The following is a 22,822-nucleotide window of genomic DNA, read 5'->3' as shown; positions in this document are numbered from 1 at the left end:
GAGGAAGCCCAGTCAGCTCCCAGTGGCATTTATTCTTTCAGGTAAAATACAGTTTATCTCTTCTGTTTTTGCATGTTTGTACTTTGAGGTTTTTTTTTTTTTTTAAGTGCTAGGATCGATTGCTTTCCTGACACATGTTGATAGAGCCCTCTGCCTTCAGCTACATCCCCAGTCCTATTCATTCTCCTGGCTCAGATTTCCTGTAGGCACACATTAGTCTGGGTTGGATGCATCACATTTTACTCTTGAGGTCACGAGGGATCATGTCAGCTCGCCTTGGTTCCCAGCGTAGCCATATCCACTCACAGTTCCCAGCGGAACTTGAGGTCACAACCTGCCATCATCTTAGCATAGTGGGCATCAAAGTGCTCGTTCTGAGCCACGGTGAAGGTGTTTTTCCAGTCCCCAGCGATACCTGCAGGGAGAGACCGAGATGGAGAAACCAGATTCATAGCACAGGAGAGGGCCCACGTGACTGCATCCAACCTCCCTTCCACAAATACTCCAAGTGCCCATCCAGACGACTACCCACCTTTCCTCATAAAGGGAGAAACACCGTGGTCCATAACATCCGTGGGGATGGTGGTGTAGTTACTCATGGGGTTCTCCTTCATCTTCTTGAAGGATGTGTGGTGAACAATGAGATCCACGGTCTCCTCAGGCAGGGAACGCCCCAGAAACTCTAGGACCTTCTTGATCTCCCTTTTTGGGTTCTGGAGCAGGGAGAGGATCTTAGTTTGGATGCTCATTGGAATAAGATTGGAGGGTCACCCGCAGGGAGCAGGTCACTTCTCTCAAGTTGTTCTCAATCCTGGTGCCCTCACTCTGACTGAGCCTCTTTCCCTGGGGTGAAAAGGTAGCTTCCTATCCTGCCATTTTGGCATGATCCCTGTGGGTTTCTTCTGGGAGAGGACAGGGTGGCTGCTGGTGCGTAGGCTTGGCACCTCTGGAGCAGGGAGAAGCAAGAGCAGCAATAACGGCACATATGGCTGACACTTATTCCATGATAAGGACTGTGCAGCACTCTGCTGAGCTGTGCTGTGGTCCTACGTCAGGAGGTAGGATGGGAAGTGCTGGTCTGGAGTGGGGCTACGATAGGATTGGGGCCCAGAGGGCCAGGTGCGGTTGCTGCCCACCAGGTGTGACACAGGAGGAAGTGGCAGCAGGTAGTCTCACCTCCTTCATGTCTTCATAGAAGAGGTAGAGAATGGGGTGTTTGTGTCTCAGCTCCCACCATTCCTTCACATGCTGGTACCACGGCCCATAGGACACTGGGGAACAGGACAGGGGAAGGACACGGGCCTTGTCAACACCAGCTGTGACTCCTAGGTCCAACCCTCTGCTGCCTGCACACTCAGACCCACCTTTCCCATCCATGAAGTTCTGCAGGAAGCTGTCCCAGGTGCCCGGATCGGGGTGCAGCTTGGCCATGTTGTAGAAGTTATAATAGGAGACAGCCACATCCTTTGCATTTCGGGCAATGTAGATCACCTGCAGGGGCAGACAGTTCTCAGTTTTGGTTCCCCGTCCTGCTTTCCTGTCACCCTTCACAAGAACAAGTGAGTTGGGGTACCTTCTACCACACTTGGGATGGCAGCAGAGAAAACAGGCCTGGGAGTTAACTTACTGACATCTCGTGTGGGTGTCACTGACCTCTGATGCCAAAGTCCTGGCCATCCCATTAGCTAACTGTGTTCTATCTGACTCCCTGTGGTCAGCACATCCACACGGTAAGTCTGGGGCCCCACCAGCCCTTCCTCTGTGTCCTGTGAGCACCTAGACTCTGCCTCTCTAGTTTACATGGAAGAGTTCCATTTTCCTTGTCATGTGAGCCTTGCCAGACAACCAGGGACCCTCCGTATGAGACAAAACAGGCCTTAAGTAGTCCTGAAATCCCCAGAAGGACAAACCAAAGCTAGGTTGACCCCAGGCCCCCCCTCCCCTGAACCCCTTTGCCTCCTCTCACCCCCCCCTTCCTTTTATGGTCTTGAACTTGCTGCGTAGCAAAGGCTGACCCTAAACTTCCGATCCTTCTGCCTCTTCCCGATGCTGGAAGGTACCCCTATAATTGGGGGTTTTTGGTTGTTTATTTTTACCTTGACCTTCTGATCCAGCAGACTCTGAGGGAGCAAGGACAGGGGCAGATGTGTCTTCAGGAGCCGTGGGGCTGGTGTCTCTTCTAAAGTTTCAAGACCTACAGTTGAGCAGGAAACTTCGTTAAGCTGGGGCCTGGTCCTCCCTTTCTCCACTTGTTTCTAGCATCCCAGTGTACATACCTGAGGGAACCCCTGGGCATCTGAACTCAAGGAAGGGTACCCGTTGGTAGATGGGGGCCCGGCGACACTTTTCTAGCTTGCCACCATGATAGATCATGTCCAGGATCTCACTCATCCAGGTAGTACCTGGAAAGGAAGGAACAAGTGGTAGTGGGGCTCAGGGTCTGGACCTGCTTCCCAAAGAGTGTATGTAAGGGGAACCCCTCCTCACCAGACTTCGGGTATGTGCTGATAAGCAAGTCATCAGGCAAGGGTGTCAAGTTCTGCAATGGCCCAATAGCCTCTGCAAAATACTTGATGAGTGGGACGCCCTTCACAGGCACCAGTGGTGGGCGGGAATTATCCTCAATCAGCTCCATGTTGCTGCGTTGAGAACAGAGTAAAACCTTTTCTAGCAAAGTCACAATACCATGTGCTGAACTTTTCCTTTAAGATTGGGACCCTGAGGCTTTCACAGAGCTCACCAAGGTGGGCAGGTAGATCTGGGATCAAAGGCAAGTCTAACTTCGGCAAAAGTCGCTACTCTGGCAGCTATACCTCTGCTCACCTGCGGAATGCCCCATGCCCCTTGTGCCCAAGCAAACAGCCCAGGCATTAAAGCGCTCTGAGACGGAACCAGTACAGTGTTTATGCTTTCCGGCATATCCCAGCAAGCACTTCAGAAAACTTTGGGCAGCCGCTGGGTGTCTCTTACTGCTTCCTAGTGCAACTGTCAGCCCATGGCCTGTGGGTGCCTCCCCACTCTATTCCCCCTTCTTGGGCTTCATGTTACTTTCAGAAATGCCCCAGACCATCTAGACCTGATTTTACTCTGAGATAAACATAACCAGTTTAGCTATTAAGCTTGTTGCAGGGTTGGGAGAGACTTTTTATTAAAATGAAAAAGATTCTGAAAGCAGCCGGACAGGGGAGGGGACTCGGACAAGCTCCCAGTGCTTTTCTGAGGTGGGGTGTCCACGGGGAAAGAGCAGAGATCCTGGAGGCCCAGGCAGGGATCAAGGAAGACTAATCAAAGTGTAGAAACCAGCCGGCACTTGACGAGCGCTGGAACCAGTGTCTGGGCAGGACAATGGTGGCCACCCCGCTCTGCCACTCACCCGATCCTGAGGTTCTGAGCCTCGCCTCCCCGGTGCTCAGTGGTAGAGATCTTCGTGTGGGTGTTGCAATGTGGGGAATGCAGAATTGGTCTTTGGGCTGAAGATTTTTTAAGTCCCAAGTGGGAGGGAGTGGAAACAGTGCTAGGACTGGCTGTTCTCCAAAAAAAAAAAGGGGGTGGAGATGGGGCGGAACCCTGTTACCCCCACTGTGGACTGCACGTTTAGCCTGTAGAAAACAAGGGGGGGGGGACTAGGCAGAAGGCTGAAAGGAAAATGACTTTATTTCCTGCTTCTGGCTCCTTCCTTGCTCAAGATAGATCCAGGCCTTTTCTAGTTAATCGATTCCAGCAAAGAGAGGGAAGTAGCCCGATGGAGACAGTCATTCACGTCCTGCTGGCTCCAAGCCAGTCTTGAGGACACCCTGGGTTTAGATTATTGAAACCACAGCAATACCCGGAAATTCTGGCTCACGTCAGGGAAAGTTCAGAATGATGGGAGGGAGCAAGGTCAGGGAACTGGAGGTTCAGCATAATTGGGAAGGCTGTTCGTGAAATGTGAGTCTAAAGGCCCTGAAAGGTAACCTAGCCCTCATGCCTTCATGGCTACTGGCCTGCTTCAGCCAGTACTACATATGACTGGTGAAGGTGGGTTCCCAGGAGGGTGTTTAACCTCTGGACTTGCAAGTGGTTCTCCAAAGACAGGAAGAGGCTGCAGCTGGGAGAGTCCCAAGGCCCCGGGATGGGGAGCAGCCCTGCCCCCTTGATCTTTGACGCTGTAGAGGCTCTCTACATCACAGGTGTGTGTCTCCTGACCCTTAGCTCAGAGGAGAGCTGTGGCAAGCCAGACAGCAGGACCCTCTGACAAGAGACTTAAGAGCTTCCATTTCTCTGGGGGAAATTCTGCTTGAGATTGTATAAACTAATGACATGATCACTGCAAGGTTTGGTATAGGGGAAGGTTTTAATTGTAGCTATGAGGGAGAGTACAGCCGTGGGCTTCTGGAAGAGTCCAGAGAGAAATGGACTGAACATGGCCGGAAGACCGTTTGGGCATGGGGTGACAAGAGATGGAGACAAAGAAAAGGACCAAGATAGGAAGACAAAAGAGAGAGCCCATGAATGTGTGTCGCTGAAATACAGGTTACAGGCGTGAGAAGCTAGGGGAGGGGCAACTTCTGAGCTGTGGGGAGTTTCGGGATGGGATTGGGGTGAGAAAAGCCAGGGTACCAGCCTGGATCTGAAATGTGTAACAGGTAGTTGTGAGAGGCTCTCCTGCACCTTGGTATGCTAACAGGCTCCAAGGAGAGCCATTTGTCCCTTCTGCCAGCGATGAGGAAATGGAATGCTGGCTTTGGACCCGGCAGAGACAAGGTCTCACACTGTAGCCTGGGCATGGGATCCACTAACAGGCACCTATGGAGAGTGTCACCAGCAGAGCACGGCGTCTATGGAGGGACAGTGTTTAGTTGCATCTCACAACTGTAGCAGTCCCAAAATTTTGCTCGCAGGCTACCAAGCAAAACTTGTGGAAACTTTCTTTGCCAGTGCAACGGATGCCAATGAAGAGGGAGGAAGTAAAAGACTAAAGAGAGCTTAGAGGGTAAAAGCACTTGCTGCCAAGCTTGATGACCCAAGTTCAGTTCACAGGACTACAGTGAAAGGAAGGATGACTCCTATGGGTTGTCTCCTGCCCTCCACAGGTGCACCATGGCATGAATGCATGACATGCACACACAAAATGTGTGTTTGTGTGTGGGGGGGGGGGTTGGTCTTAGTTTAAAGGTGGTCTCTCCGGCTGCAGGGCAGGCTTAAACCTTAAATTTTACACTGTGACATTTTGTGTGAGAGCGTTCCTGGGGTGTCCATCTTGACACTGTGTTCACTTTAAAGGTCTGTACCCCGGTTCTGTCTGGGAAGAGGCATATTGCTTGGGACTAAGATGCTGTGGGGGCCTCAAAAACAGGAAGTAATCACGTTAGTTATCCCGGGGTCTTTCCAGCCACAGCTCCTGGGAGGAGGGATTAGGGGAAGGCTGGACAGATTGAATGACAAGCTTGACCCCACTCTCTTTAGCCAGCTAAGAGTAAGGTGACTGAGGACTGCTGGCTCTGAGACCGAGGTGAGGGACATCGCCTACCTTTTTTCTGCGCCGTAGGACAGGGTGCTGGGTAAATCTGGAGGTCAGAAGCACCAAGACAGAGGTTAACAGGTGACACAAACGCCATGACTACCTCAGCTGTGCAGATGTGCAGGAAGCTCGGTGCAGCGCCTCCTTCCTACAGAGTGTTTCATGTTAGAGTAGTGTGAAGACGGGTCCTCCAGTAAGAGATCTCAGTCACTTGGAAAGCCAGCTGGGTGGATATCAGAAACCCCAAAGTATACAAACTGGGAAGTCCCCGGAATGGAATGAGAATCTGCAGTTTCTCCTGGTACACAAAGAAGGGAAGTCTCTGAGTGATTTTAGCTTTGCTGAGCAGCTGACCTCTGAACACTGTGGGCTCAGCACCAGTTTCAACATGATAAAGCAGGAAAATCTCCACCTTAGCTGCACGCCTCTCTCGCTTGCTGGGCTCCACATCTAAACCTAGAAGCAGCTCTTCCAAGCCACTTCTGTGTTTTCATTTCCCTCCATCCGTGTTTCCCCTTGCTGTTTTTATTTGAGGGCTGTTGTGTGGCACTTGCTGATCTTAAACTATATGTAGCTTGAGAGGATGGTCTTGAGTTCCTGATCCTCCTGCTACTGCCAAGTGCTGGGGTTCTAGGCATGGGATGCCACTCCCAGCTTGATTTTTTTTTTTTATTCCTTTTATGTTTTTCCAATTGTGCTCTCATACCTCTTCTTGTTTATTTATTTTATTATTGCTATTTTCTCTTCTGCTTCCTAACATGATTTTCTTGTCTTCTCTGTGTTTTAACTATGGATTCTATTTTCTCTTTTATACCTTCTTCCTTTATTTCACATTATTTCACTTAAATCTTTTCTACTTTTACTTCTTTTTTTTTTTTTTTTTTTTGAGACAGTCTCTTATTCAGAAGTGGCTGTCCTAGAAGTAGAGATGTAGTCTAGGTTGATCTCAGACTCAGAGATCTGCATCCTAAATTCTGGGATTAAGCATACCTCATGATGCCCAGTTATGCTGGGTTTTGGCAGTTTATTTTTTTGTAGTTTTGATGGCATCATAGTTGACTTCGGATTTGAAGAGCTTTTTTTTTTTTTTTTTTAAGAGGAGGTTTCTCTGTATCTGGTTTGATTTGTGTAGTTGTTGGTTCAACTGTTTATTGTGTTTTTCTGTGAGGGATACTGGGGATCGAGTCCTCAAATGAAGGCCACACCCATCCCAGCAGGTACACAAATCAGAACAAAGCACTATGAAAAACAACATGGCATGAGCCCTCTAAAACCTCACAACGCCTCAATTACCAGATCCAAGATACTGAAAAGGTAACATGCTGGAGAAAGAATTCACAAGTTGGGTACAGCGATGGTTGGGTAGTAATCTAATAGAGAAGAAAGAAAACAGTATTCCAGCCAGTTAGGAAACAAGATCATAAGAATCAGCAAACCTCTTTAGGAATACTAACTGTAAATGGTCTAAATTTTATTTTATGTGTCCGGGCATTTTGCCTATACATATATGCCTGGTACATGCAGAGGCATTAATCTCCTGGGACCAGAGTTCCATGTAGTTGTGAGCCTCCACGTGGGCTCTGGGAATCAACACACAAGTCATCTTGAGTAGCCAGTGCTAGAGGCTCGAGTCAGGCGTGGGGGAGCATGCTTTTCATCCAGGTGGAAGAGACGGGAAAGGTGAGACAGTGAGACTGTTTTGTTTTGTCAAGACAGGGTTTCTCTGTGTCACCTGGGCTATCCTGAACTTGCTCTGTAGAGTGGGCTGGCCTTGAACTCACGGAGATCAGCCTGTCTCTGCCTTCCTGAGTGCTGAGATTATAGGTGAGTACCACCACAGCCTGGCTGGCACACTTGGGAGGCAGATGGTGGTTCTCTGTGAGTTCAAGGCCAGTCTGGTCTACTTACTGACTTCCAGTACTGCCATAGAGAGACCATAGTTTCTCAAACAAAGAAACCATCCAGATACATGGGGACTGAACGATAGATTTCTGAATGACCATTGAAGAAATCAGAGAGGACATTACGAATTCCTAAGAACTGGGTCAACGGACGTGACTCAGTCGGTAAAGTTCTCACGTAGCATTCACGCGGCTGTGAGTTCCCGAATCTCGAGGGCTTAGAAAAAATCCACCCACAAATGAGTACATGAAAGAGAGCAGGGCAGGCATTAAAGAATGGAGCCTAGAAGCACACTGAAAGGTCAATGAAATGGCCATCGGTTGGTTTTTGAGAAGACAAGATTGACAAACCTTTAGCCATACAAACCAAAAGAAACAGAGACAGCTCAACTGAAATTAAGGATTGTCAATTGTGGTAGAAGACTCCAACACAAGCACCAGCTCCTTACAACCTTAGGGACAGCCATTAGGTAAGGGCAAATCCTTGACTGCTCCAGGAATTTTAGGGTGAGTCAAAGTGAAGTGTCAGTGAGTTTAATTATTGAGACAGTCACAAAGAAAAGGACAGTACACGCGCCAGGACCTGGGTGCGTGCTACTTAAAGAGAATTGTGCTTATATTTCCTTACAGTGGCTATATGATCCTAGGGTTTTTCAAGTTGCATTCTCAAAGGATGCTGCCTCATCCTGCACAGCATCCGTCCCTGAGTACTTTTGAGGGAATAAAGAAATAACACAGATGCTGAGGAGTGGTGGCACAGGCCTTTAATCCCAGCACTAGGGAGGCAGAAGCAGTCGGATCTCTTAAGTTCAAGGCCAGCCTGGTCTACAGAGTGAGTTCCAGGGCATCCAGGACTACACAGAGAAACCCATCTACAAACGAATCAAAAAAACAAGATAACACACTGACACAGGTGCAGAAGAGCTGGGGTCAGATGGAGGAGCTGCAGCACTCCAGAAGCTTAGCGTGTATGCTACAGATGAACAAGGAGGCTACACCAGAACACGGAATGAGGTTTAGCTAATCGTGGTGGGAGCACTCTGTGAAAGGTCAGTCTGCAGGCTGTAAACATAGGAGTGCAGGATGGACATTTTCTGCAGACAGTGTCAACATTTACCCCTGACTGGAGGAAGCCTTTGCCATCTTGCTGAACCTCACCCGGGGCAAGGCTTTAACCCTGCTTTGAGTCCTTGATATGGCCATGCCCATGTAGACAACAAACACTCACTCTGATAAAGTGCCTCCTTTCTTAGATTACAGCTGACCCTGCCTCCCGTTTTCTTTATGCTGCCTCAGAAACCTAACACGCTCAATACTCCCTGCAGGGTGCAATTTGTGACAAGGTATAAAGATTAAACAAATGGGCTGGAGTGATAACTCGGTGGTTAAGAACACCGCTGCTTTTCAGAGGACTCTAGTTCAGTTCCCAGGACCTACATGAAGGCTCACATCAGATCCAGTTCCAGGGGATCTGATGCCCTCCCTATTCTGATATAAGCAACAAGCGCACGCTTGATGTACAGACATATATATAGGCAAAACACTTACATTAAATCTGAGAAAAAATAAGGACCAAGCAAAGATTGAGATTTAAGGTTTAAAAGTCAAGTAAAAATGTATCAGTGGTTTACTCATCTTAAAGATTTCTCTCTGTAAGAGGTTATAAGGTAGTTACATACCTGAGAGATGCTGGTTAGACTTAGGAATGAGAGCGGAGTTAATGTGGTAAACCTCAGGTTACAAACACCCTCGTCCTAAGTAAGCACGCGTCATGTTCTTTTCCACATCCTTGTTAGGGATATCTTTAGAAAAATATATTTCCTCTGTATCCAATTTTCACTCCGTTCCTCTGTATCCAATTTTCACTCCGTTCAGGGCGTAAGGGCCCTTGCCGTGCAATCCTGGTATTCGGAGTTAAGGTCAGCCTGGGCTACATTGTGAAACCCTGCTTTGCCAAACAGGGAGTGGTGAAGAAAAGGGCTAGAGGCTGCAGGGAGTAAAGAGCACAGGCACTCCCCTGGGGACTCACAACCATCTACAACTAGTTCCAGGGGATTTATCACCCTTTTCTGGCCTCCACGGGCACCGGACGTTAACCTGTGTCCTTTGGAAATGCAGCAAGTGCTCTGAAACACTGGCCCATTTTTCTGGGTCCCATTATACTTACTAATAAGCTTTAGAGTACAGCTGGACAGATGTTGATCTGCTCTAACCCATTTACACTATCCCGCCTACCTCCTAGCTATGTACCCCATGTTACTTCTCATCTAGTCTCACCCTGGCCACTTCTGCTTCATCCCTGTCCTCGTGGCCCCCATGACCCTCTCCCCCGCTCCCACTCCCTGGGAACACACAGGCTGGGAACAGAACAGAAGTCCTGCCTACTGTCTCCTCTGCCCAGTCTCGGGCGCTTCTGCTTCTTTATTAACCAATCAGAGATAACTGGGGAACAGTTTTTACATAATACTGAGTTAGGAAATTCCTTAAAAGCAATGATAATGCCAGACTCTGTTAGCATTTAGCTCACTGCTGGTTCAGCAGTTAACAATTAAATATACAGAGACACAGCATAATGCAATGTGAATGAAGGTCACCTTATACCCTATTTCTTTTTTCTTTTTTTTTTTTTTTTTTTTTTTGAGGCAGGATTTCATGAAACTCAAGCCCATATGAAATGTCCCAAGTAGCTGAAATGGCGTTGATTTTCTGGCTTTCCTGAGTATAGGAATTATAAGCATGCACTACCTCTTTTGTGGTTCTGGGTTACCTAAAGACTCCATGCATTCTAGGCATGTACTCTACACATCCAAGGCCCACTGACAAGTCTTTTTAATTGTTGGTTTTTTTGGTGTTTTTTTTTTTTTTTTGAGGGGGGACATGTTGCACAAGTCATAGTGTGTGTGTGTGTGTGTGTGTGTGTGTGTGTGTCTACCTGTGTATAGGTCAGAGGATAACTCACTGGATTCATCCCCCCAGCCCTTCTACACTGACTCTCAAGGATTGAACACAAGTTGTCAGTCAGACTTGACCCACTAATCCCAGGGGGAGAGAATAAGGGCACTACCACAAGTTTTGAGACAAAATTGAAGCAAGCTTTATGAAATACTGGGACCATGGCCAGAATATGACACTGAATTACATTAGTCAGGGGCTCATAAGGCAGAACTCACAAGGCTACATATGTCCAGCCTTCATCCAATCAGAAGCAAACAAATATCCTGATACACTTCCTGCCTTCATGTAACCATGCACATATCCTGTGCAGCTGGGGCAACCGAGTTTGTACATGAACAGCACATTGCATTCCAGGAATGTATCTGTCCTTGGTTAACTGGGGCTTTACAGGTTTCAGGCATTTTTGTTTTACATCTCTTTGTTTGACTTTTTTTTTTTTCCTTGCCTGTCTTGAAACATGCTTTGTAAAGCAGGCTGGCCTTGAACTCACAGAGATCCACCTGCCTCTGCCCCCTGAGTGCTGGGATTAAAGACATGTGCTAGCACCGCCATGGGGCTGTATTCAAGATTGCTTAAGCACAGCAATTTAAACTTAAAACATGTTTGTTACAATAATGATTAAAGATACTGCAGCATTTGGTATAGAGGAGGTTTATTATGGGAAAGGGGAAGGTGGCAGAGACAAACTGAGACTATAGACAGAGTTAAAATTTTTCTAGTAGGGGTTGGGGATTTAGCTCAGTGGTAGAGCACTTGCCTAGCAAGCACAAGGCCCTGGGTTCGGTCCTCAGCTCTGGAAAAAAAAAAAAAATTTGTCTAGTAAATGGGAAAAGTGAGGAATCCCAAGACCAAGGGAAAAACTCATCTGGGATCCGTTTGAGCTATGGCAGATCCAGGTCTTCAGACTTTTTTTTTTTTTTATTTCTTGAAACTTTTCAGTTTACAAAGGAAGTATATCAGTATCACCATTGTATTGAGAGCCATACCTTAGAAAAAACAGGTAACAGGTGTCTGCAAGACAGCAGGAGTAGACTCATGCCGTTAGGACCTAGTAAAAGCTATGGCTTTGGGGTCAAGTATTCACATTAGACAGAAATGTTTTTAACATGATGAGAAGCATCTTTAACTATTTCCAGAAGACAACCAAACAGAAATTAAAATCTCAAGCTTGTGACTGAATAATAAGCAGTCAGTGCTCCATCAGCTTATCAGAACTCTATTGATCAGTGTCAAAACTCTGAACCTTTGGAATCTTATAACAACATAAGCACAATAGCATAGAGGTGGGGAGAAATCTGAAATATCTTTCATTTTTAATATGCCTTAAATTACTTTCTTAGATCATTACAACTTGCATTTACATACCTTAAAACACCTTTTTAGACCCACAAGCACTTTACAAATGCAAAAAAACTTGCATTTACCAACCTTAAAATACCTACTGAGACCCTCCAATCTTCCTTGCATTTATCAGCTTTGAAACATCTTCTTAGAGAGGCTTTCCTTCATAACTTTCATTTACCAACCTTGAAACATTATCCTAGATCCTCAATTTTTTAGGTCCTCATAACTTAAACTTTCATACCCTCAGACCTTACATAAACTTTATATCTTTTTATCCAGTTATTCACCATAAGACAGGCAATTAACATGAAGCCTGTGAGCAAGGCAAACCTGTTTTCCTTTCTAAATAAGAGATCTCGTACCTAGCAGTTCTAACTAGCTAATGAATTGACTAATGAACTAACAGTGGATCTGACTGTCAGCTCTTTAACTGCGAAGCTACCATTAGTTTAGCTTAGCCATCAGTGTGATCCGAGACCTGAGGGTAAATTATAAGCTAAATAAATGTACCAATCTATGTACCAATCAAAACGACAAGCGACAACTAGTCAGTCCACCACCTAGACAAGTGGTCCCTGGCTCCTGTGATCTTATGGCATCATGAGCAGAGGCAGTCTGGCCATCAGGCACAGAAGATGAGAGACTGTTTCTGTGGAAAAAAAGAACATGAAAGACTGATCTCACCTCGTCTTCAGCAACATGAAACAATGACTCTCCAGGTGTCCACAGTATAAGCTGAGCCCTAGTGGTGGGCCAGTTGGGGTAGCCTTGCCTAGTGGTTAGCATACCACCATCCAGACTCAAAGTCATCTGTCGTTGTGCCCAAATCTTCTCAGAGACTTTGGAGAGCTACTGCCTGGATTTTGGGACTCTGTGTTATAATAAAATCTACACATATCAAAATGCCATATTCCACAGATCTCTGACAAGCTTGACGACCAGCATAAGAGTTACTCTTTGTCTCTCTTTAGTTATCTGCTCTAAACTGCATCCTGTAAAACAGGATGTTATAATCTCTAATTCTGGCATATTCCTTAGATAAGTGTTTTGGGGACATATCTATATCAAGTAGATCTACATAGGCAAACTTTGTAGTTCCCATCCTAGGCTTAACGTTGAAATTATAACAAGAGACTAGGTAAAGCTCAATCTTGTAACCAACTGCAGTCATTAGCATAACTTTAAATACATTTCTGAACTAAGATCAAAGCAAAAAACTCTCAGTCAGATACAGTTCATAGAGGGGCTGGTGAATCTTGCTGATCCTACCGTAGTATATTGTACTAAGACTGAACAGCAAAAAGCTTAAAGGACAAAAGTTTCTCTTAACACTAAACAGAGAATTCAACACAGCTGGCAGCCCTCAACAAAGATGGAGGTAAAACCACGCTTCCACACTCTTTAGCCCTAAACCAACATGGCGGCTAGCCAGCAATTTAAAACAAAGCCATCAGAAGTCACTGGTGGTGTTGCTGTCTCATGGTACAGTACTGTGGAGTATTTACAGCTTCCCATGACCAAGTTCTAACATTGTCATCAAATAAGTTTTAGAACCAGCTACGTAATAGAACAGTAAAGAAACAGCATTAAGCCATTCATTCAGGAACTGGCAAAAACAGACAGCCAGGCACTTCAGATCAGCCTGTTAATCTGAATAGATGTTCACAAACCAGGGTTGAATCACACATACAGCATACTGCAAAAATACAACCTTGAATTTTATATATATTAATATATATGTATATATATATAATATATATGTGTATATATATGAAATCCATAAAGCTATTATTATAAAATACCTGATAAATTTTAAAATGTTTCACAGCCTTAAACACATTTTTGAAAGAAATCTGTTTTTGCAATATCAAAATAAAGTACCCTTTTTAGGAGTGAAGTCACAAAGCATAACCATAATTTTAAAAGTCAAAATCAAATTTTATCAGTGTAAACAATTTAATCTCTAAAAATCAATACCAATTAAAAATGAGACTTGTCTTCTTAGTCTAAAAGGAGATAGGATGATAAACAATTTATTACGACTAAGAGGTTCTGTAATTTTTTGCCTTATCCCACACCACGTGGCAATTTCAAGATGGCGGAGTCACATCACATGGCAAGTCACATGGTTACTGTTTAAAAACATGTTTCTATAGATGTTACAAACACCTAATGCACACATGTATATGTTTTAAACAAGGGTTTGAATTCAAACTTTAAACAGTACCCAATAACTGTTAATCTATAACCAAGACATACAGAGCATATTAGCCATTTAAGATCACTCAAAAGTAAAGATGTAATGGCCATACATACATTTAAAACAGACAAAACTTTCCTTACTCCCTTCAGCTGTAATTTCAAGCACTTTGTTATCTGTTGAATCTGAAGGAGTCTGATGCTTAGTAGCAGTGTGGCGGGGGAGAGGGCACACGCTGCTGCCATCCCTTGATATGCCTCCTGGCCTTTGCCCTCTCATGCCAACCCCCGGAAGAGAAGTGGCTATCACCACCATGTTTCCTCCCGGAGGCAGGCTTGTACACCTACAGCCATTACTGCCGGCCTGCCTACCTCCCCAACAGGATCTTTTCCACCCACAGCTAAAGGCTAGAGGAGCAGACCTTGTGCTCCATGGCTCCAGCCACCCTGCCAGGGACCTGCGGCTTGTGCTTGAGCCACCATAACCCGCAGCTCTGCTGACCTAGAACTAAACTCGTTTTACCATGGTTAAATCAATTTAAGAAGACCCACTGTACAAGGACAAGGACATTCACAAACAGGCATGAACGTTCCCGGGGGAGACCTGGTCGGCCAGAGAATTGCGGTGGTAACGTTTGCTGAATCCAGAACCAATTTGAGAGCTTCCAGGCTCTCCCCAAAACCGAAACCCGTGGGAACTGAGCTTCTCCCAAAGAGGTGGCAAGAACCTCTGGCTGGGGGATTTACAGCACATCCGCCAATCCCAAGGGCCAGTTCCGACTCCTTTTGCAAAAGGCAACCAAAAACCAAGAAAGTAGACACCAGAAACGAGAACACAGACACAAAGAAACACTAATCATAAACCAGTATCTCTTGAGACACAGATACGAAGAGTGCTCACTTACCGGCCGGTGTTCAGCTCCAATGCCAGGATCCTAGGTGGCGGAGGGGGAGGTGTCTTGGGGATCCCAGACGAGCCCCCAAGTGTTGTGCCCAGATCTTAAGGTCCACAAAGACCATCAGGAGCCAGACCAAGTATGCAAAAGCAAAGAGCTTTATTCAGGCTTAAGCTTGGTCTGTCCACCGTCACCAGTGCGGTGGAGCAGAGAGGAGAGCTCCGAGCAGCTACATGGCAGGGTTTTTATGTGGGGCTTGAGCAAGAACCCAGAATTCCCAGCTTAGCAGTTACACGGTTGGATGATATTCAGCAAGGGCAAGCTTGTTACCGAGTGACTGGCTGACTAACATCAGGAATGTTAGGTGGGTGGGCTGCCCAGCACAGATGGCCCACCCTGAGATAAGATACCTTCCCATTCTTGTGGTTTTCTCCAGGCTATTCCTTGGGTAATTTTATGGTTTTCTTAGTCCTGGGATTGGTGACCTATGGCCTGTTTCCTGGGACTGATGACTTTTGGTGGGAGGGGGTCAGGACTGGTCGTTTCAGCATCGCCATTGTTTGTAATCTGCAGTGAAATACACATTGTAAAAAAGGCAGTAGACACATCTTTGTGTCATAGCATAGCAGAGGTTTAGGAAATGATTTTGGGTTAACAGCATGAACACTCTTTAAGGTGAGCTCAGGGAAGGCAGAAGCTTATGTGAAGTAGAAGAGACAAAAGCTCGTTTGATCTTAATTTTCAGTACGACTGCACATCATGAGAGAGGCCCTTCTTCCCTCTCTCCAGAGGACTGGATGCATATAAATTTAGCACAATGGGAAACATTTTTAGTCTACACTAAACCAAGGGAAATTCAAAATCTTGAGCTTGGAACTGTGATAGTGGACTATATAGAACGTTCTACCAGAGTTAGAGCTCTGCTGATTAATGTCAAAGCTCTAAACAGCCTTAATACAACAGTAGCACAGCAACAGGAAGATATCTGAAGCATTTTTCTTTATATATATATCTTAAGTCACCCTCTTATAACCATCTAGGCTTTCACTTCTATTTGTTAACCTTAAAATACCTTCTTAGACCCTAAAATACTTTTGGGTCCTTATAAACTAAGCGTCTGTATCCTTAGGCCTTAAGTAAGCTTTCCATCTTTCTATCCATTCATTTAGCCTGAGACAAAGAAGAGATTTCTAGGAGCAGTCACTGTCCTTTAGCTAAAGGGATAGTTAAGTTACATGTGAGACCTGTTTATCTTTAACATGAGGTCTCTGAGGCAAACCTGTTTGCCTTTTAAAATAAGAGATCTAATAGTTAGTAGTTTTAACTAGCTGATGAATTGACTAATGAACTAACATGGTGGATTACCTTGGGGTAAGGAGCTGATTGCCCGTTTTCTAGCTATTAAGCTACCATTAGCTTAGTGGTCAATGTGATCAGAGACCTGAAGAGGATAAATTGTAACCTAAATGAATCTATATATGAATCAGTGACAGAGACTAGTCTATAGTCCACTACCTAGACAGTTGACCCAGGTTCCTGGGGTCTCCATGGCAACATGGGCAGAGGCAGGCTGGCCATCAGACACAGAAGATGGGAGGCTTTTTCTGCAGAGGAGGAACATGGGAGCAACTGACCTCACCTCGTCTTTAGCGATGTGAGACAATAACTCTCTGGGTTTCCTGTTTGTCCAAAGTTCAGGCTGGGTCCCAGCAGCGGGCAGGGCATTGGGGCAGTCTTCCCAGCGGTTAGCATAGCACAATCCAGAGTTGGAGTCATCGGTCATCGTGCCCAAGTCTTCTGGGAGACCTTGGGGAGTTACTTTTAGGCTTTGGGCGTCTCTGTTATTTAAACATATTAAATGCCATATTCAGCAGGTCTCTGGCAGGTTTGAGGGCCAGCAAACCTGAATTAGGCAATCTTTGTCTGTCTTTAGTTATTGGCTCTAAACTATGCCTTACAAACATAAAACAGAGGTTTTGATCTATAATTATGTTGTATTTTGCAGATAAGCGTTTGAGGACCACATCTAGCTCAAGTAGATCTAAACAGATAAGCTTTGCTTGTTTCTAGTTACTTTCTGTTTAACTTTGAAAACATGTACGGGAGGCTAAATGAAGCTTACTCTTGTAATTAATCACATTGGTTCTTAGCATGACCACAGATATATTTCTGAACACATTAAAGGATTTGATCATCTGTAAGATGACTGACTGTTAACTTGCATGTCTTAATCATCATTAGAGACTAGGACTTTAGGTTTCATCCCTATTAGGTTGGAGCCTTAAAATCATAAACATAGTCTATAAAGAAACTAGGAACCTTTTTGATCTTTTTGTGTTATACCACTATAGAGCATAATAACAGCTTCCTGTATGATTTAGTTTTTAAAAAGTCTATAGCTTATAAAAATATAAAGCTATGTTGTAGACTAATAACAGCAAAAACAACATGGTTTTGAGGCAGTAATTTTTAACCTTTCAAGAGTGAAGACAGAGCATAACAACCAAGTTCTAACATTGTAAACAACTGAATGTCTCTAGAATTAATATATTCCAACTTGGAGAGATGGCTCAGAGGTTAAGAGCCCTGCCTGTTCTTCCAAAGGTCCTGAGTTCAATTCCCAGCAATCACATGGTGGCTCATAACCATCTATAGTAAGATCTGGTGTGCAGGCAGAATGTTGTATAAATAATAAATTAATCTTAAAATTAAAAAACATATATATATCCCAACTTAAAAAGTGTTTTTGGGATCATGTGACATTGTTTAAGATTATCTAAGCACAAGCTTTCAACTACTAACCCCGAGTTAAGAGTTTTTACCATATCCTGTTTTTGCTTTTTGCTGTTGTTTTTTTTTTTTTTTTTTTTTTTTTTGGTTTGATTTTGACCCTGGACCTTAAAAATATGCCTGGGTCTGAGAAAGGGTGAACAATAACTCATTTCCAGAGTTAGCAATACAGTAGCACAGTATAAGGCAACTTTAAAATTACATTTGTATTTATTACATCAAATTTATTAGCCGGAAAGCCTAGAGGTGAACCCCAAGCACAGGCAGCTGGCTGCAAGAGAAAAAAACAGCTTTGATTTATGCTTTCAAGAGCTAGTAAAGAAATAAGTAGTTAGAAGTCCGTTTCAGATTAGCTTGTTAATCTGCATCAACCTTTACAACGTTGAAAGTTCACCATTGTATAAAGAATATTTCGAACCGGGTTGAATCATATATACAGCATGTTGTAAAAGTACGACTTTGAATTTCCGTAAAGATCCATACAAGTTTAAAATGAGATTTGTTGCTTTCTTAATCTAAATGGAGATAAAATAATAGAGAGTCCATTAGGACTAAGAAGCTTTCTAATTGGTCATCTTAAGATGGCAGGTTGCAAGCCATGTTGTCGACAGGGCTGCTGTTTAGAACACTCTATGGGCATTTATCTTTAAATTAGAGTTGCATCCAAGTTACATGTATGTGTGTATATATATATATATATATATATATATTTTGAAAGCAGAGTATAAAAAAATCAGAAAAGATTTTGTTTGTTTGTTTTGGCTTTTCAATATAGGGTTTCTCTCTGTAGCCTTGGCTGTCCTAGACTTGATTTGTAGACCAGGCTGGCTTCGGATTCACAGCAGTCCGCCTGCCTCTGCCTCCCTGAGTGCTGGGATTACAGGCATATGCCACTGTTCTCGGCTCAGAGAGAAAAGATTTTTAAGGGTTGGGAATTAGAGCCTCAGAGATGAGAGGCTTTGGGAACAGAGAGCAAAGTGTGGATATCTGGGAATGATTTGTCTATGGTTGTAAGAATTTGGAAATTTAGTATGCCAGTTTTGGCCTTTGAATTCGGCCAGGTTTTTGTAATAAAGAGCCCACTGAAAGGGGAGGTTGAAGGTGTGAGCTTGGGACTCCTGCAGGCCGGCTGCAGGAGAAGGGTAGAGCCTAGCAATGGGTCGGTCCACGTTGGGAGGCTGAGAGTCAGAGGCACATGAAGAAATCTGACTCCAAGTACAACTCGGGACCAAACTAACAGATGAGTGGGCTGCACATACCTCAGGAGTGGTCTTGGGAACAGCTACTTGCTTTGGAGCAGCCATTGACAGGAGGAAGCGTTTATCAAAGTCTGTGTTCCCATGCTGGCGCACACAGCATGGTAGAGAGACCACATGTGAGTGAAACAGGATATGGAGCGAGGAAGAAGGTATAAAGAAAGGAGAGGTTTTTTTTTTTTTTTTCAGGTTCCCCCAATCGCATGGGCAGTGTAATGAGGCTACTTAGAAGCCAGGTGTAGGGATCTGAGGTTGTTCTCCGGAAGAGATCCCAGTGGAGAGCCTGGTTGAGTGGACCCATGTTCCCATGGTGAGGTGAGAAGTCAGGTACTGAGCCAAGAGCATCCCGGAGGACAGAGGTATGAAAAGTGAACAGGTACAGGCTGTCCCAGCAGGTCATCACACGCTGGTCAGGGACTGAGAGCAGCTTTGCCGTGGCAGACACAGTTCACCTAGGACCAGGATTTTCGATAAAGAGTAAACCATGCTGGTAGATGAGGGAATCTTAGGGGAAGGGCCCAAACGAAGGTCCAAGGTTGGCAAAAATTGGTTGGTGTCAGATGGAGCATCTATGATCGGTGGACCAGAAAGTGAGCATATGGGCGGACATAGAAGGGATCCTGGGGTGCCAAGACAACGGGAGAGCCCCCCCAGTTACGGCACCAATGTGTTTAAAGGCACTGCAACATATTTGGTATAAAGGAAGTTTATGTTGGGAAAGGGAGAGGGGGAACAGAGAGGGCAAGGAGGGAGGGAGAAGAGGGCACGCATGATAGAGGGGGGGAGAGAGAGAGAGAGAGCTTCGGTGGCAGGCGGGTCCTTTTTATCCAGCACTTGCCTGGCAGTGGCAACAGGTGATAACGTCAGAGGTTGCTAAGATCTGCCTGGCTGCCTCTGCCTCCCAGAGCGCTGGGATCAAAGGTGTGTGCCACCACACCCAACCCTATGAAAAGGAACCAAGCTGAAGCCATTTTGAATAGGGGTCAAATAAAGTTTAAGTTCCCAAGACCTCCCAGGCAAGTGACAGAGACATCCTGCTTGGCAGAAAGAAACATGTATGTGGGTGACATCCATCCTGGTTGCTAAGTGAGACATGAATGCTAGGCAAATCGCCATGCCACAGTTCTGCAGTCCACCCAATGGGAACAGGATAAGTGTACCACAAAGACACACTCCTAAGGAGGTCCCCTATCCCTAAATCCCTGATTGGTGGGGAAAATGTAGCTGTAACTTGGCACAGACTATTTGTGGATTTTGGGCTTAAAAACTCCCATAGCATTCTGGTTTGGGGTCAAAGTTCAGCTCCTGAGTCTGTTCTATGGCCCTGATCGAACAGTAGTGGCCTGAGTACAATGATTTTGTGTGTGTGTCATCTGCTTAAGTAGTAAGGTGAACATTCGAAGACACAGTCAGGTCCCAGTTCTGTGCTGTGGTCCCTCGCTAGTCCATTTTTGCTGCTTAATTCAAATAAAGCTGTTGCTTTGCTGTACTCTCGTACCTGTCGTGTGATTTATTTTGTGTGCCTGGCCCTTTAAAGGATCCCCAGTTGACCTATGCCCTTCAGTGTCAGTTACCTCTTGGACCTCTGGGAAGAGGAGAGAATAAAAAAGCCAGCAGAGGCTGAGAGATGTTGAGGATTGGAGTAGGATCAGAGAAGACAGTTGGTGACAACTGAGCCAGGAGAAGCTGAGTTGGGCCAGGGAAGATACTGTTAGAAGACAGGAGAGGAGCCCACAAAGTAGCAGGGAAGAAGAAAAAAAAAAAAAAAAGCTACATGTGCCTGCTTGGGTTGTTTTGGATTTTCAGACACCAACACATGCTCATCAGAGATATCAAGATGATTGCCTTCCTAAACCCTGCATAGCCGCAGCGATGACCCCTGCCCTCTGGCAGCCGGCCTCGGTCCTCTCACCCTGCTCCTCTAGGCCCTGACTTAAATAAGCACAAAATGCCATTTTGACTTGAGCAGCAGGATCGACAGTGATGGGCTGAAGGCACAGGCATTGGCGCAGGCGTACGTACCCTGTAGATGGTCCCTGGATGGGCCATACACCAGTGGGGATTCTGGGCTTTGAGCACTTCGGGCAGAGGCCGGAGGTGATTTCTGTGACCTCAAAAACCGGAATTACTGTGTGACCGAGATGAAAAGCTGCTCTCCAAAAAACTAACAGAACAAAACCAAACAACAAACCATTTCATGGTCATCCATTTGGAGGCTCTCTCTGCCTACTGTCTATGCTGCCTTCACCACGTACCCTCAGACCACAGGGGGTCCTGCTGCCAGACTTAAGGGGTGACACAGTGCTCAGGGTTTCAGATTCTAGGCAGCTGTACTTGCTTGCTCCCCATCCTCAGAATCACAGTCATCAGAGGCAAGACGCGGACTGCTGGCAGGTTCTGCAGGCCTCACAGGAGGTGCTGTCCAGTCTTGGGGAGCTCAGGGCTCCTTATCTTAGGGTTGATGTGACTACAGTAACCTCGGTATCCCACTGGCATCCAGACCATTAAAAAATACTCCCGGGGGCAGTGCCCAGCCTCAAAGTGTGGCAGCATTCCGGGAGATGCCATACTTGAACCAGAGAAGGTCCTCGGGACCTGCCCATGCTATCTGCTTGTAGACACTTCATTTCTCCAGATACCTGCCACTACAGCTGTCAGCCCCGACCTCCTGTCCCTGTGGTGTCCCTTCTTGAGCTTCTCAGGCTGTACACCTAAGGCCAGCGCTCAAGGTGTGGACCTGTTAGCGCCCACCTGCCCAGCCCAGTTTCCCCTTGGCACTAGGACAAATGCAGTCTGTCGAGGCACTGGACTCGTTTGGGGGTTCAGTGTGAGTATACAGGTGATCCCCTTACCTGTCCCAGGGACACAGCAGCGTCTTCTGTCATCGCCTGCCCCTGCCAGCTGTGTGCTGGATAAAAGGACCAGCTGGCCACCCAGCTCTCTCCGTCTCTCTCTCCTCCCTCTGTCCCCACGCTCTGTCTGTCGTGGGTGCCCCCTTTCTCTCCCACCCCTTTCTCTGCCCTCATGGCCCACTCACTCTACACCATCCCTTCCCCAAGCCCCTTCCACTTCTGCAGGGCAGGATGGGTGGGGGCACTTTCCTTTCTGTTGGCTGCAGATCAGCAAGTGAGGCAACAAGCTAAGGTCAGGGCTTTCTCAGGTTTTCTGAAAACTTCCTGGTGTGTGAGAATTCTAAATGGGAGTGATGGGAGTGGGCGAGGAGAAGGGACCGTGGGTGGGTCAGAGCAGAGGAAGCTGTGGAATGGTCAGGCATCCAAAGGTCTTAGAAGGACCCTCATTAGCACAGTGGCCAGTCTCATAAGGATCCTAGGAGGAGGGCTGGAGAGATGGCTCAGTCGCTAAGAGCACTGTCTGCTCTTCCAAAGGACCGGGGTTCAATTCCCAGCACCCACATGGCAGTTCACAACTATCTGTAATCCTAATTCCAAGGGATCTGATACTATTGCACTGACTAATGCAGATAAAATAAAATAAAAAGGGCCTAGAAGGAAGAGATCCGAGTAACAGGCTGGGTGAGCCAAAGGGCTCTGAGGAGAGCAGGCAGCCCTCTTCCACCATCTGTTTTAGTGTTTGTGTAACTGGCCTGGCAGAAATAAAGATCTAAATAGACACTTGTGTCTCTCAGGCTGACTATCAGACTGTTGAACCAATGGACCCTAAAGAAATGGGAACCACCTCCAGGATTATCATACTGAGAAACTAAAGGACCCCAGCTAGAGGGAGCCGTCTCCCTGAAAGGCTCACGACTTCAGCAACTTGTCCAGCCATCTTACCAGATGAGATGGAAGCCGGATGATGTGACAGGGGCTGCGAAGATGTGCATACCAACTTTGACCCATTCAGGGCCCTGAAGATGGAGTCAGGGGCTTTGTTGAACCTCTCTGTCCCTCTTCCAAACATGACCTCCCTGAATAAATAAATCTTTTTATGCATTTCATTTTTTGGGTCCCCCCCCCCAAG

The 22,822-nt window shown here is 45.9% G+C and overlaps 1 protein-coding gene and 1 long non-coding RNA gene across 3 annotated transcripts; one reads left to right on the top strand and one right to left on the bottom strand.

The window, feature by feature from the left end:
* Nucleotides 1-12: 12 nt before the first annotated feature.
* On the bottom strand, nt 13-5,533 carry LOC110547991 (sulfotransferase 1A1). Of its 2 annotated transcripts, none has more exons than XM_060366842.1 (8): nt 5,510-5,533; nt 2,488-2,639; nt 2,277-2,402; nt 2,097-2,194; nt 1,365-1,491; nt 1,177-1,271; nt 533-713; nt 13-415 (listed from the first exon to the last, which is right to left on the bottom strand). In XM_060366842.1, exons 2-8 carry the CDS (start codon nt 2,633-2,635, stop codon nt 303-305), a joined length of 888 nt encoding a protein of 295 aa, XP_060222825.1. In that variant the 5' UTR covers nt 2,636-2,639; nt 5,510-5,533; the 3' UTR covers nt 13-302. The 2 variants fall into 2 exon arrangements, with proteins under 2 accessions (XP_060222825.1, XP_021491591.1); XM_021635916.2 differs by lacking the exon at nt 5,510-5,533 and adding an exon at nt 3,374-3,524.
* LOC132647153 (uncharacterized) lies at nt 3,570-22,799 on the top strand. Its single transcript, XR_009585447.1, has 2 exons — nt 3,570-4,169; nt 22,488-22,799. It is a non-coding gene; the product is annotated as an uncharacterized LOC132647153 (long non-coding RNA).
* Nucleotides 22,800-22,822: the final 23 nt, after the last annotated feature.

Source organism: Meriones unguiculatus, chromosome 14 (genome assembly GCF_030254825.1).
Source record: "Meriones unguiculatus strain TT.TT164.6M chromosome 14, Bangor_MerUng_6.1, whole genome shotgun sequence".
In the NCBI taxonomy this organism is placed as follows: Eukaryota; Metazoa; Chordata; class Mammalia; order Rodentia; family Muridae; genus Meriones; species Meriones unguiculatus.
This window is presented reverse-complemented; position numbering and strand designations above follow the sequence as displayed.